The sequence below is a fragment of the Diaphorina citri genome, unplaced genomic scaffold (assembly GCF_000475195.1).
Source record: "Diaphorina citri unplaced genomic scaffold, Diaci psyllid genome assembly version 1.1 scaffold311, whole genome shotgun sequence".
Lineage (NCBI taxonomy): Eukaryota > Metazoa > Arthropoda > Insecta > Hemiptera > Psyllidae > Diaphorina > Diaphorina citri.
The window spans coordinates 40402-55057 of record NW_007377746.1 but is presented as its reverse complement, the minus strand read 5'-3'; the positions used below and the strand labels follow the sequence as shown (position 1 = coordinate 55057).

At 39.1% G+C, this 14656-nt stretch overlaps 3 protein-coding genes across 3 annotated transcripts; 2 read left to right on the top strand and 1 right to left on the bottom strand.

Moving 5' to 3' along the window:
- Positions 1-1138: 1138 nt before the first annotated feature.
- LOC103507406 (low-density lipoprotein receptor-related protein 1-like) lies at positions 1139-5966 on the bottom strand. Its single transcript, XM_017443308.1, has 7 exons — positions 5957-5966; positions 5301-5621; positions 4795-5075; positions 4267-4421; positions 3542-3792; positions 2655-2888; positions 1139-2037 (listed from the first exon to the last, which is right to left on the bottom strand). The coding sequence occupies exons 1-7, from the start codon at positions 5964-5966 to the stop codon at positions 1139-1141; spliced, it is 2151 nt and encodes a 716-aa protein (XP_017298797.1).
- Positions 5967-5989: 23 nt separating this feature from the next.
- LOC108252165 (low-density lipoprotein receptor-related protein 1-like) lies at positions 5990-7773 on the top strand. Its single transcript, XM_026822270.1, has 4 exons — positions 5990-6002; positions 6310-6514; positions 7120-7293; positions 7695-7773. The coding sequence occupies exons 1-4, from the start codon at positions 5990-5992 to the stop codon at positions 7771-7773; spliced, it is 471 nt and encodes a 156-aa protein (XP_026678071.1).
- Positions 7774-9049: 1276 nt separating this feature from the next.
- Positions 9050-14342, top strand: LOC103507404 (prolow-density lipoprotein receptor-related protein 1-like). The gene is made up of 7 exons (XM_017443305.1): positions 9050-9233; positions 10008-10178; positions 10444-10587; positions 12291-12422; positions 12875-13155; positions 13579-13728; positions 14307-14342. The coding sequence occupies exons 1-7, from the start codon at positions 9101-9103 to the stop codon at positions 14340-14342; spliced, it is 1047 nt and encodes a 348-aa protein (XP_017298794.1). The 5' UTR covers positions 9050-9100.
- The last annotated feature ends 314 nt before the right edge of the window (positions 14343-14656 follow it).

Genomic DNA, 14656 nt, shown 5'->3' with positions numbered 1-14656 from the left:
CTAAAAAAAAACCAAAAAAAAAAAAAAAAAAAAAAAAAAAACATGCCAGCATACTTAGACCATTTTATTTTTTTTATTTTTTATTTATTATTATTATTTTTTTTTTATTTTTTAGTAGAGTATTTTGTGATTTGTGGTTGACTGATTGTACATTTTCCAACTGACATCTTGATGTCGTATGTCGTGTACTTTCTCCCGATTTCAAATTCAGAATTTCTTTCAAAGAAATTCAGCACCTAAAACAAACTAACAACAATAGATTGGTACCTACATTAGACAATGGCCCTGCCTTCGCATGATTGCGAATGAATTGAGTCAACAATTAGAGGTCTATAAATCAATCTGAAATAACTAATCACCTGCGTTCAGCTACGGGGACCGATACGCCTTTAAAACGGGTGACACAATTGACAATTACATACCTGTTTGTTCAACTATATTGTACAGGATGTAGATTTAAATACCTACACATATACTAAAAAAATCAGAAATGGAGATTTGAAAAAAAAATATATATTTGTTCTAGGTTCCCCTAAGACCAATTTTATTATCTTTAGTAACTTTAGCCAATGATGTGTACGTATACGGATGTAGTAGTATTTACTTATTTTGAGCACGAGTCAACCAGTATTGGTCTCAGGTACAATCCTTATGGTACCCCCAGTACGGATGTAGTAGTATTTACTTATTTTGAGCACGAGTCAACCAGTATTGGTCTCAGGTACAATCCTTATGGTACCCCCAGTATATGGGAATATGGGGACAATAATATTAAAAACAAATGACAGCAAATTACAGACGAAACAATCGGAATTATGCAGGTACACGATACACGGGTGTAGACTGTAGACCTCTCACTTCTAGGTGGTCCAATCCAGTTGGGAAGTAAAAATCTCTGTCAGATAAGATTAGACTGAGATTTAGAAGTGACTATAGCCAGCCTAGTTAGCTGGGTTGGTAGCGCGTCTGCCTTGTAAGCGCTAGGTCGTGGGTTCGATTCCCGCCCGGGGCGGAATTTATCCTGAACGGATAATATTCGTTGTCGGAACGGCTGGCTTTCTCCTATCCGGTCTTCTTTCTCTCCTCTATTTCGTTACCAGAAGACCTTAACAACAGTTCCCTCTACAAAACCACCGCACTATGTGTGAGAGCTTAGGATACATTTGTTATTATCACACTTGAAGTAGCCAGGTCTACAATCACGCATTGCACAGTATAGAATGCCCTCGTCAGATTTGTCGTGACAATTGTACACACGATCACAGGTTTGGTTGAAAGGTATACACATGCCGTCTGAACATTTAAAGTCGTGCTCGCTACATACGGTATTGATAGTACAACTCCTGTTATCCTCCATAAGGACTTTGCCTGTGAAACAAGAACACACAACTTGTCCCGTCTCATCAAGTTTACAAATATCGTCACAGTTCCCGTTCAAATGTCTACAAGGAGTTTTGGCACACGCATCCAAGTTATCTGATATAGCAACAATACCCATGGGACGTCGAATATTCTTCCTCAGAGTATAAACTTCTTCTCCTGTGTACTTGTTAGCTCTGAGGACAGCATGGATTACCCAGTCTGTCCAGAATATAAACTCGCCATACACTGCCATGTCAAACGGATGCAGAGGGGATATCTTGGACAGAACTATCCTGTTGGTACCATCGTAATCACATCGCTCTATCTTGTCAAGTCTAGCGTCTCCCCAGAACAACTTCTCAGCCTGGTGGTCCAGAGCTAACGCATTGGGCATTGTAATATCAGTAGTGATAATAGACTCTGTGCCGAAACCGGAGAAGAAAGCTCTCTGTATGCTTGGAAGATGAGAGTTCCAATTGGTCCAATAGATACGCGAATCACAACTATCGATATCAATACCTCGGGGTTTATCATGCTGTCCTAGTCTGACAACTACAATACGTTGTGCTTTGGGAGAATCCAGATCGATCTTGTTGATAGTGGCATCATTGTTACAAGTCCAGTAGAGATAATTGTGAACGTACTCGTACGCGAGACCTTCCACTGAACCTTGTCCTGAAATAGAAACAAGCAAATATTAGGACCTTGCCCTGAAATACGAACAAGCAAATATTATTAAGTACAAGAGGAAAAATCTGTTCGTGACATACTAACCTCTGCTGGGATTCAATAACTCAAAATTTTTTGTCAACATGGGCGTGAAAAGCGACTTATTTTAGCTTCATATTTTGTATAGCTTATACAAAACATGAAGTGAAAAAGCCCAAATTCAATTAATCACGTGCCTTTTATGCCCACACAAAAGCATCAAACCCAAGCCGTTTAAGAGATAAATTGGAGGATAGCCACACTCATCCCTAGAGATAATAGTAATACTTACTCTCAAGAAGCACTCTGTGGTTTGTTCCATTGAAGAACACAGAATTAATTGTCCCCTTCTGGATATCCGAGTAGAACAAACTCAAAATTTTTTGTCAACATGGGCGTGAAAAGCGACTTATTTTAGCTTCATATTTTGTATAGCTTATACAAAACATGAAGTGAAAAAAAAGCCCAAATTCAATTAATCACGTAGGTACCTTTTATGCTCACACAAAAGCATCTAACCCAAGCCGTTTAGGAGATAAATTGGAGGATAGCCACACTCATCCCTAGATAATAGTAATACTTACTCTCAAGAAGCACTCTATGGTTTGACCCATTGAAGAAAACAGAATTAATGGTTCCCTTCTGGATATCCGAGTAGAACAAGGTCTTCCTCTTGTAGTCGTAGGAAAGCTCAATAATGTTCTTCATCATGGTGCTATTCCTGATGCTTTCGAACGGAGAATTGAGATCGCTCTTGTCAGTCATGTGAATGCTGTCGATTCGATTGACGCGGGAGTACATGATGAATGCGTCGTACTCTGAAAGAGAAGTATAAATAGTACTTTATTTCGACCGTCAGCTTAGAACGAGTTGTTCCATTATACTAACAGGTTAATAGAGCACATCTAATCGAATTGAAGAGGAAAAAAGAATTGTCCTGAGCATGACTGTTGCACAAAGATTTGTACAAATATTTCAACGGATTACTTTCTGGTGTTCTCGTCTTGACCCAGTACCTAAATGGGAAAGTATTGTGTCTCTTCTCGCCCATCTGATGAGGGACAAACCACGGAATCGGCATGTTACGACACAGACCACACAAGTCTAATGTAGCAGTTACTATGTCTTTTCCCATAAGTGGGGCCGACATTTCGAATCAACCTCTTCCATGCGCCTCGGTTTTGGACGTGGCTGACTTCCAACCAACAGAATACATGAGATTCCAACTTCTTCTCTTTCAAATCCTGTAGCAGTTGAATCATTGTTACGAAATACAAACGGAGCGGCAGTGAAACACTCATTTCTAATAAACCCTTAGTTCGCTTGTAGTTTTAGATAATATTACTCGCTTGAAATAAGATCTTGCGAAAAAAGAGGTTTGATAGATTGAACTGTAACTCCTGAGGTCTTATCGTCCCGACAGCGACATAAGAGGAGGAAAAAAAAAAACAAACTGCGGATAAACACTCACCTGAACAGGACTTTCCATCCTGTGCCACCACACCGTGGGCACACGCACACACCGCGGACACACCATTGTACAAACACAGCTCAGCACAGCCCCCATTGTTGACCCCACACGGGTTGGTCCCAGTCTGGGCATCCTTGGAATAGATCTTGATGTCTTTTAGATAGGAATCTCCGTACGGTTTCATGGAAATGGTCGATACATCGGAGAGGTTGGACAGGGAGATGATGTGAATGTTGCCCTTGGAGAGATTCCTGTAGAAAGCGGAGAAGAATTTTACTGAAAAAAGTCAATCCGAGTCAATCTTATCAGATAGATTGACAGAAATTTTAAGGAGACCCTTGTAAAATCCTGAAATGTAGGCATCTACAGACAAATATGAAAAAAAAAAAAAAAAAAAAAAAAAAAAAAAAAAAACTGCCGGGATTCGAGTCGCTAGAGATTTCGGACAACGATCAGAAAAAAGCATATTTTTTTCTGTAGCCAAATACAGGGCAAAGAACATGAGGTACACAGGCTAGGAATAAGTGAAATGCAGGGAAAAAGTATCAATAGAAGTTCATTGCCCCAATAAGTAACTTACGTGTCTTAGGATGAAAATAGTAATTAATACACTTCACTTGGGATGAAAATAATACACTTCAACTCAAATAAAGTGTATTTATTATTTTCATCTTAATTCATATGGAGCTTCACAAAGTTACTGAGTCCTAGATCAAGGTACTTACGTGTCTGCCCAGTAGATGTTGTTCTCAAACACATTCAAAGCCACCGCATTCTTGATGCTGCTACTCAGCTTGAGTTGCATCTTGGAACCACCACTGTAGTCCATGCTTTCCAGAACATTGGATCCTACTGAATAACACCAATAGACGCGCTTGTTCTGAAAGTACAGATATTCAGTAAGTTTAGTTGACTGCCGCGCCGAGAAAAACCGAAATTCCGAAGTAATTCAGGACATCTAAATACTTACCTATTAAAAAAAAAAGAAGAAAAAGAAAAAAAAAATATTTGTATGATTGAAAAGCTATACCAAAAATCTAAATCCACCAGGGAAAAATGACCTAGAGCGAGGGGGGAGGAAGGGAGGGAGAGAGAGAGAGAGAGAGAAAGAGAGAGAGAGAGAAAGGGGGAAGGAGAGACAGGAAAGAGTGACAAAATATATATCTCCTTAATAAAATTATCAACATTTGTGTTGTAGATAGAAAGGAGGCTAATTTGTTTAAAAAAAGAGGATATTGTACAAAATACCATACCTTACGATCCAAAGTAATATCCTTGATCGGCATTATAATTTCCTGTGCCAGAATCGTCTGCTTTTTCCCATCCAATCCTGCTCGGGCAATGAGAGGGATTTTTCCCGACTCACTCCAGAACAAATATCCCGATTCTGGATCCACGGCTAGGGCGCTAGGCTGGTCTACTCCGCCACTGATTAGCACATAGCGGTACTGACCCGTGAGGCGGGCCACTTCGATTACATTCTCCTTCGGGTCTGACCAGTAGATGTTCTGTGCTATCCAGTCTACGGCGATATCTGGTGGGAAAAAAGGAAAATTGTATTTGTATGAGTCACTGAGTCCTGGATTACATGACAAATTATAGTCGTGTTTTTCTTTCGCATTTCCCCACTTTTGAAGCTCGTTTCCCCCTCTTTCGGCGTGATAGAGCCTGTACTGTACCACAGGGAAAAGAGAAGAAACGAGGTTCAGAAGAGGTGAAATTTTGAAAAAATCAAAAATCGAGAACCTTTTTTTCCTACGAAGGTTACAAGCCGTAACGGCCGGATACTTCTTCTGGGACACCACCGTCTCTCTCTTCGTCCCATCCATGAACGCCATCTCAATCGTCACCACCTGTTTGGTGACATTACTCCAAAACATCTTCCCCTTCACCGGCCAAACCGCAATCGAACTTATCTTGGACAGCGTACTGGTATCGTTGGATTCGTTGGACAGAATTGTCGTCTGGTATTCGCCTTCTAGATTGCACACGACTATTTTACTTTGAGTAGGACTGGAGACGGCTATGAACATGTTCTGTGCTATCCAATCGATGGCTAGGCCGCTAGGATGGGAGATTCCTGAAATAGAGGAATGATAAATGATTGACTGCTGGGTTGTATTCGTTTCCGTGTAGTATTCGTTTCAATACACCCAACAGTTAGAATGGACCTTCACAAAGTTACCGCGTCTTCAACCAAGTACCTATATGATAAAAGAGGTTGGGAAGGGTCTGATAGAATGTGGATGGTATCAAATGCTGGGAATTGACTATCATTAATTTTCCTTAAATAGAAAGTACTGGAGGTAGAAGGACCGCTGCATTCCTCACTCAAGGGATATCTCTCGGTATTCAGCAGGGAAACTCGACAGCGGCCATGGGGACTCTGCCAGCTTCTTCACTTTTTAACTCCACGGATTTGCATTTAGTTAATCTGTTTGTTTCACAATGATTCTCGAAGGTTCTGTCCGCTTTTCATGAAATTTGGGGAAAATATTCAATACAAAACCTCTAAACAATTTGAATGGCGAATTATAGAAAGTAAAAAGAAGGTAAAATACGACTTAGTACGGGCAAACGAAAAACCGTGTGAACTTTCCAAGTGGATACGGTTACATCATACGGTACAGTTCCGGCATCTTCAGGAATACCACTGAAGATGCCGTAACTGGCGAAACATCGTTTGGTGGAAAAAGGCACGGAAAAAGGCGAATAAGAAGAAGAATGAATTTCTTGCGGGTTATAATGTTTTACTCTTCTCGTTTCAGCCCTGAGCAACATTGATGTGGTAGTACAAACAGGCCTCTCAACAGCCGAAGGACTAGCTGTCGACTGGATCGGCAAGAATCTGTACTGGGTAGAAAGCAACTTGGATCAAATAGAAGTGGCCAAGCTGTCTGGTCAATTCAGACGAACGCTGATAGCAGGAGATATGGAGAGTCCACGGGCCATTGCGTTGGATCCAAGATTTGGGTAAGAACCAAGATTGGGGTAAGAACCAAGCTAGTTATAAGCATATCTTTGATCTTATGTCAACCTTTTTCTTTAAAGGTTATTCGTTACGGTTACATCATACGGTACAGTTCCGGCATCTTCAGGAATACCACTGAAGATGCCGTAACTGGCGAAACATCGTTTGGTAAAGATAACCTTTTCTCGTGCGACAATAACATGACGTGTATCATCGCCTATTGGAAGTGCGACGGCGACGAAGACTGTAAGGACGGTAGCGACGAATTGGCCTCGTTTGGTAAAAAAAATAAATTAATCTTGTAAAACGAAAAAAGGGAACTATTTTCATTTTTCCTCTGATTTTAAGTTGTTTTACCAAGTGTTTTGTATATCCTGAAAACTTACCAACTTTTTTTACACGGGATATCTAATATAAACCAAATAACTGCTATTGTTTTTTCCAGGCTATTATTTTGGACTGACTGGGACTCAAAAGCTCCCCGCATAGAGCGGTGTAGTATGTCTGGAGAACATTTTACCAAGTGTTTTGTATATCCTTAAAACTTACCAACTTTTTTTACACGGGATATCTAATATAAACCAAATAACTGCTATTGTTTTTCCAGGCTATTATTTTGGACTGACTGGGACTCAAAAGCTCCCCGCATAGAGCGGTGTAGTATGTCTGGAGAACACAGGAGTGTTATAGTTCGAGTTGATTTGCTGACGTCTAGGGGGGCGTGGCCTAATGGTTTGACCTTGGATTATCAGCTGACCAGGATCTACTGGATTGATGCCAAGTAAGATTTGCTTTGTTAGCTGAATTCAGGGTGTCTACAAGACTGGAAAATCGGGAAAAGTAAGGGAATTTCATGGAGACTGGAAAAGTCAGGGACACAAAAAAATTGAGAAAAATCCAAAAAATCAGGGAATTTTTCAAAGCCTATAAAAAAGACAAAGAAAATGGTCCATTAAAAAGTATGCAAAATTGAAGGGGTAACTTATGATGTCTGGTAATAATTTCGTCTGCGGCGCTGTAGTTTTGTCTTTACCTTATCTTGAGAGAAAAATTCTGTAAATTATTGCCGTAAAATAACTCACTCATGGCAAGCTCCAGGCACATACATAGTGAAAAATTTCGCCTAAAGGCGAGTCAGTGTAAACGCATCTTGAGCAACATATTTTTGCTTTCTAATTTCAGGTCCGATTCGATTCACACGGTCACGTACCCTTTGTTTTGTTCACACACATTGGACCCGGTTTGTAAATGGGGATCGTAGATGTTGAGCGATGAAATGTTGGCTGAGGAAAGAGACGAAAAAAGAGAAAATGGTTAACAGAAGAACAGAAAATGGTTGACCAACATATCAAATTGTTAACAGAAGAACAGAAAATGGTTGACCAACATATCAAATGGTTAACAGTAGAACAGAAAATGGTTGACCAACATATCAAATGGTTAACAGAAGAATAATGGGAAATGGGTAATATTTCTGGTGAAGTTGAGAGCCTCTTCAAAAAATTCTGGATATCACACCATTGCTAATTCTGTCAACTGTATAGATTTTATTACTTTGGCAATGTCGCCACTGGTCGCTACTTAATTCAAGTAGCTACTCGTTTGTCTTCACGAGACTGAGTGCACCCCGTGTTCCAAGCACAGAGCCGAAAAAAAATCGACTCTGCCGAGAATCAAACCCGGGACCCTCGGTGTGCGACTTGATGTGATACATCCGTTCTGGCCAGGATTCGAACCCACAACTCGCGAATCAAGTGTCACATTTTTTTGTTTTTAATACCTTCATATTTATTTTTGAATCACCAACACATAGCAAACTAACATGAAAATAAGTAAGCTTTTTTTTCAAGCTCATGGATATTATTACTAAACAATATTTTAGTTTATGAATGTTGTTACTTTACCTGCATTATTACGAAGCACAGTACTATTACTGCCATCCAGGTTGATAGAGCGAATATTTCCATCGTTAGCGTCCGAATAGATGATTCTGCCTTTATAGAACACAGCAGCCACCACTTGGGCAGCATCAGGCATGCTGACAACCTTGGCAACTTTGACTTCAATGTTAACGTAGTGGAGGGAGTGGGATAGAGGGTTGATCCAGAAGAGGGTTTTGGTTTTAGCGTCGAACATTAGACCTGAAATCAAAGATAACCAGCCTAGTTAGCTTGGTTGGTAGCGTGTCTGCCTTGTGAGCGCTAGGCCGCGGGTTCGATTCCCGCCCGGGGCGGATTTTATCCTGAACAGATAAGGTTCGTTCTCGGAACAGCTGGCTTTCTTCTATCCTGTCTTCTATTTTCAGTTTGGGGACGATAAGACTTCAGCAGTTACAGTTCCCTCTATAAAAAAAAAAAAAGATGGGGGTGTGTTCAAGTGAGCAATTTAGAAATGAGGAAACCCCAGAAACTCAAATTTTTACTTTTTTTTAGTACCTTCATGTCCTACCGTATACACGTAACCCATCCTTTGGGGCAGTTGCCTCTACACTTAAGCCTCAGAGTGGGCCTTTTGTGTATGGAGTTAAGACTCTATCCCACTCCCTCCACTACGTTAACATTGAAGTCAAAGTTGCCAAGGTTGTCAGCATGCCTGATGCTGCCCAAGTGGTGGCTGCCGTGTTCTATAAAGGCAGAATCATCTATTCGGACGCTAACGATGGAAATATTCGCTCTATCAACCTGGATGGCAGCAATAGTACTGTGCTTCGTAATAATGCAGGTAAAGTAACAACATTCATAAACTAAAATATTGTTTAGTAATAATATCCATGAGCTTGAAAAAAAAGCTTACTTATTTTCATGTTATTTTGCTATGTGTTGGTGATTCAAAAATAAATATGAAGGTATTAAAAACAAAAAATGTGACACTTGATTCGCGAGTTGTGGGTTCGAATCCTGGCCAGAACGGATGTATCACATCAAGTCGCACACCGAGGGTCCCGGGTTTGATTCTCTGCAGAGTCGATTTTTTTCGGCTCTGTGCTTGGAACACGGGGTGCACTCAGTCTCGTGAGTAGCTACTTGAATTAAGTAGCGACCAGTGGTGACATTGCCAAAGTAATAAGAAAATCTATACAGTTGACAGAATTAGCAATGGTGTGATATCCACAATTTTTTGAAGAGGCTCTCAACTTCACCAGAAATATTACCCATTTCCCATTATTCTTCTGTTAACCATTTGATATGTTGGTCAACCATTTTCTGTTCTTCTGTTAACCATTTGATATGTTGGTCGACCATTTTCTGTTCTTCTGTTAACCATTTGATAAGTTGGTCAACCATTTTCTGTTCTTCTGTTAACCTTTTGATATGTTGGTCAACCATTTTCTGTTCTTCTGTTAACCATTTGATATGTTGGTCAACCATTTTCTGTTCTTCCGTCAACCATTTGATATGTTGGTCAACCATTTTCTGTTCTTCTGTTAACCATTTGATATGTTGGTCAACTATTTTCTGTTCTTCTGTTAACCATTTTCTCCGTCTCTTTCCTCAGCCAACATTTCATCGCTCAACATCTACGATCCCCATTTACAAACCGGGTCCAATGTGTGTGAACAAAACAAAGGCAACTGCTCTCACCTATGCATACCCAAAGGCTCTGATCATCGGGTGTGTATGTGTGCTACCGGGTACTCCTTGCAATCAGACGGGAAATCTTGTGCAGGTAAGTGAATATTTTGATGGCACCGGTACCCTGTATTAGTGTTTTAGAGTAACTGAAAAACTGAACTCCAATTTCATTTACCTACAAATGCGGAAACGGAAATTGACAAGTAATTTTTTCCGATTAAGTCATTTTTCAATCCAGTTATAGGTAATCAATTTAAATTACTTTCTTTTTTCTTCAATGCCTGTATTTTATTTCCACGGCCGGGGCTAGGGATCTTGAAATTTAGTTTCTTCTAAAACACCCATTTCTTCTCTTACAGGTATCAGTGACTTCATTCTGTTCTCTGTAAACTCTGGCTACGATATCATGGGAATTAAGTACAACAAGAACGAGAGTAAAGTACAGCAAGTGTTGGGACCTCTGTCCAAAGTATCTCTGGCGGCTAAAGTTGATTTTCATGCTGGTAAATATGAATTATATCTTTCTAGTTGTTGTTTGAAGAATTTGAAGAGTATTTAATTAAGTAGAAGTCATACACTGAAAGAAGAATAATAATAATAATAATAATAATAACATAAAATCCCACTCTTCAAACCCTCTCCACCTCGTCTCCTAAAGCTCCGAAAATCCCCTAATCCCATGTTCGATGTATTAAATTCCATGGATAAACAGAAAATCACAGCCGTAATGCGAGTTGCGTACATAAAACCTTGCGCATTATTGCATTATAAATCGCATTGGAGGGTATAACATAAACACTGGTTAGACCTAATTAGCAAATATTATAGGTAGGTGTTTGTTTTGCAATTCTGAGTGTGGAAAGTTTCGAAACTGCTATTTCGAAATCTGAAATTTGAATGATTCGCACCCCTACGCTTAGCGAAATTTGACGCGAAGTTACACTTTTTGGGCAAAAAAGGCTCTGATCATCGGGTGTGTATGTGTGCTACCGGGTACTCCTTGCAATCAGACGGGAAATCTTGTGCAGGTAAGTGAATATTTTGCTGGCACCGGTACCCTGTATTAGTGTTTTAGAGTAACTGAAAAACTAAACTCCAATCTCATTTACCTACAAATGCGGAAACGGAAATTGACAAGTAATTTTTTTCCGATTAAGTCATTTTTCAATCCAGTTATAGGTAATCAATTTATATTACTTTCTTTTTTCTTCAATGCATGTATTTTATTTCCACGTCCGGGGCTAAGGATCTTGAAATTTAGTTTCTTCTAAAACACCCATTTCTTCTCTTACAGGTATCAGTGACTTCATTCTGTTCTCTGTAAACTCTGGCTACGATATCATGGGAATCAAGTACAACAAGAACGAGAGTAAAGTAACGCAAGTGTTGGGACCTCTGTCCAAAGTATCTCTGGCGGCTAAAGTTGATTTTCATGCAGGTAAATATGAATTCTATCTTTCTAGTTGTTGTTTGAAGAATTTGAAGAGTATTTAATTAAGTAGAAGTTGTACACTGAAAGAAGAAGAAAAAGAAAATCCGATTTTAAAATCGAGAAAAAATCTTGGTGTTTTAAAGCGATCCACCGTCAACTCTGATCCAAGGACCATGTTTTTTTTTTTTTTTTTTTTTTTTTTTTTTTTTTTTTTTTTTTTTTTTTTTTTTGAGCCGATTCTATAAATTACAACATCTTTTTATTTCAATGCAATATCTTTCGTTTTAAAGCACACTCCTTGAATACCAAACAATTTCAGGGTGTTTGTAAACAAGAATCCCTCCTTTTATTGTGTTTAGGGCAATTTGTTTCAGTGTATAAATAATTAGATTTTATAAATATCTCACTTGAACTCCAGCGCTCGTAGAGTAAACACCTCTCTCGTGATTTTTGGTCTGATGATGAGAATCTGAGTATTCTCGAAAGCTCACCAAATATTTTCTTTGTTTAAAGTCGAATCTGAATTGTCTATTTAATTTTTAATTAGATTTTATTAAAATAAGTTCGTGATTTTTGGTCTGATGATGAGAATCTGAGTATTCTCGAAAGCTCACCAAATATTTTCTTTGTTTAAAGTCGAATCTGAATTGTCTTTTTAATTTTTAATTAGATTTTATTAAAATAAGTTATGTCTATTTTCAGCTGAAGACTATATTTACAGGGTGGATATAAATAAAATTAGGTTTTATTAAAATAAAGAATGTCTATTTCCAGCGGAAGACTATATATACTGGGTGGACATAGATCACGGTACCATATCTAGAACTCATCGGGATGGCACGGGACGGGAGAACATTATTGAATATGTCGAAACCGGTGATCCCACCCCTGTGGATCAATTTACAGGTAAGTTATTATCCCTCGAGATATCTCTAAATTTATCAATTTCATAAAGTCTAACCAATTTCATAGAAATGACGATGGATTATGGAAGATTTTGAATACTTCGTACTTAAATAAAGGCAAAAAGCATAGCCCTAAAACCTATAATCCCTTTTTCATAGATTAAAAGTTGTCTTAATTCAAACCGATTTATTTTTTGTTTTACCAAAAAGGTCTCTGTTGTAACCTTCGTAGGAAAAAAAAGTTCTCGATTTTTGATTTTTTCAAAATTTCACCTCTTCTGAACCTCGTTTCTTCTCTTTTCCCCGTGGTTCAGTACAGGCTCTATCACGCCGAAAGAGGGGGAAACGAGCTTCAAAAGTGGGGAAATGCGAAAGAAAAGCACGGCTATAATTTGTCATGTAATCCAGAACTCAGTGACTCATACAATTACAATTTTCCTTTTTTCCCACCAGATATCGCCGTAGACTGGATAGCACAGAACATTTACTGGTCAGACCCGAAGGAGAATGTAATCGAAGTGGCCCGCCTCACGGGTCAGTACCGCTATGTGCTAATCAGTGGCGGAGTAGACCAGCCTAGCGCCCTGGCCGTGGATCCAGAATCGGGATATTTGTTCTGGAGTGAGTCGGGAAAAATCCCTCTCATTGCCCGAGCGGGGTTGGATGGGAAAAAGCAGACGATTCTGGCACAGGAAATTATTATGCCGATCAAGGATATTACTTTGGATCGTAAGGTATGGTATTTTTTGTACAAATTCCTCTTTTTTTTAACAAATTAGCCTCCTTTCTATCTACAACACAAATGTTGATAATTTTATTAAGGAGGGATATATTTTGTCACTCTTTCCTGTCTCTACTTCCCCCTTTCTCTCTCTCTCTCTCTCTCCCTCCCTCTCCCCCTCTCCTTCCCCCTTTCTCTCTCTCTCTCTTTCTCTCTCTCTCTCTCTCTCCCTCCCTTCCTCCCCCCTCGCTCTAGGTCATTTTTCCCTGGTGGATTTAGATTTTTGGTATAGCTTTTCAATCATACAAATATTTTTTTTTTCTTTTTCTTCTTTTTTTTTTAATAGGTAAGTATTTAGATGTCCTGAATTACTTCGGAATTTCGGTTTTTCTCGGCGCGGCAGTCAACTAAACTTACTGAATATCTGTACTTTCAGAACAAGCGCGTCTATTGGTGTTATTCAGTAGGATCCAATGTTCTGGAAAGCATGGACTACAGTGGTGGTTCCAAGATGCAACTCAAGCTGAGTAGCAACATCAAGAATGCGGTGGCTTTGAATGTGTTCAAGTGGCTGAGACTACATTACGCATTGATTAAAAGCAGATCATCATATTCTCTTTTGCCGCCCATGATAGAAGAAATTACAAAGTCATCCGCTTTACATTGGGGTTCAATAAATTTCCTTCTTCAAGTAGGTTCTCATCCGTACATTCAGACAAAAGCGAGAATTAGTCCAATTACGGAAAGCATAGGCGTGTTTAGCACAAGCAAAAGTTATATCTATGAGCAGCAAAGGCAAAGAAACATGGCTGAAATGTCTCTTTTTAGCTGTTAGGTGAGCGGTGATTAATTTTGGTGAGATAGAACACTAATATGCGTGTAAGTGAGGACAGAGTGCGAGGCGAAGTTTGCAGAGAAGAGAGAGTACAGAAAAACCAAGTGAACTTTACAGCGGAGAAAAACAAAGCTGACAAGTTGATTTTGTTTGAGGAGAAAATGTAAACCTTTCACAAGCATGAAATAGAACACCACAAAAAGTTGAAAAAGCGTGAAAACATAAAAAGCGAGAAAAGCAGCACATAGAAGTTTAGCATTATTAATTAGAAGTTTGTCCCCTTACATGGAATTATTAAAGCGAATTATTAAGATTTTGTGACTGTGCAGGAACAGATTATTGCATTGATAGGCACAGTCAATTGATTTAGTTTGAACTGATTTCGAGGTTGCTATGACAACGGATATTTTCCCGTCAAAACCATTAGCAGGATTTAAGGCTGTAAATAATCCTTAAGGACTGTGCATATCTTGGCCAGTGTGATGTATCAAACGTGATTAATCCAAACACAGAGGACCATTACCCATATTGGAGCTTTGTTTTACCTGTACATTTGACATATTTGTGGGGCCATTATAGTCAATATTGAAACAATCATTTGAGGACAAAGAGGGCCGACATTTGGGACTGGAAAAAAGAGACGTGGTTTAAACACTCCATTTTTTCTTTTTTTAACTTT

Excerpts from the sequence above, each read along its gene's own strand:
- LOC108252165 (XM_026822270.1), top strand. Across the intron at positions 6,515-7,119 it reads GCGTTGGATCCAAGATTTGG|GCTATTATTTTGGACTGACT; the intron begins GTAAGAACCAAG and ends TTGTTTTTCCAG. Across the intron at positions 7,294-7,694 it reads ATCTACTGGATTGATGCCAA|GTCCGATTCGATTCACACGG; the intron begins GTAAGATTTGCT and ends TTCTAATTTCAG.
- LOC103507404 (XM_017443305.1), top strand. The coding sequence starts at position 9,101 with ATGCCTGATGCTGCCCAAGTGGTGGCTGCCGTGTTCTATAAAGGCAGA. Across the intron at positions 12,423-12,874 it reads CCCTGTGGATCAATTTACAG|ATATCGCCGTAGACTGGATA; the intron begins GTAAGTTATTAT and ends TTTTCCCACCAG. Across the intron at positions 13,156-13,578 it reads ATATTACTTTGGATCGTAAG|AACAAGCGCGTCTATTGGTG; the intron begins GTATGGTATTTT and ends CTGTACTTTCAG.
- LOC103507406 (XM_017443308.1), bottom strand. Across the intron at positions 4,422-4,794 it reads ATATTACTTTGGATCGTAAG|AACAAGCGCGTCTATTGGTG; the intron begins GTATGGTATTTT and ends CTGTACTTTCAG. Across the intron at positions 2,889-3,541 it reads GGATGGAAAGTCCTGTTCAG|AGTACGACGCATTCATCATG; the intron begins GTGAGTGTTTAT and ends CTTCTCTTTCAG.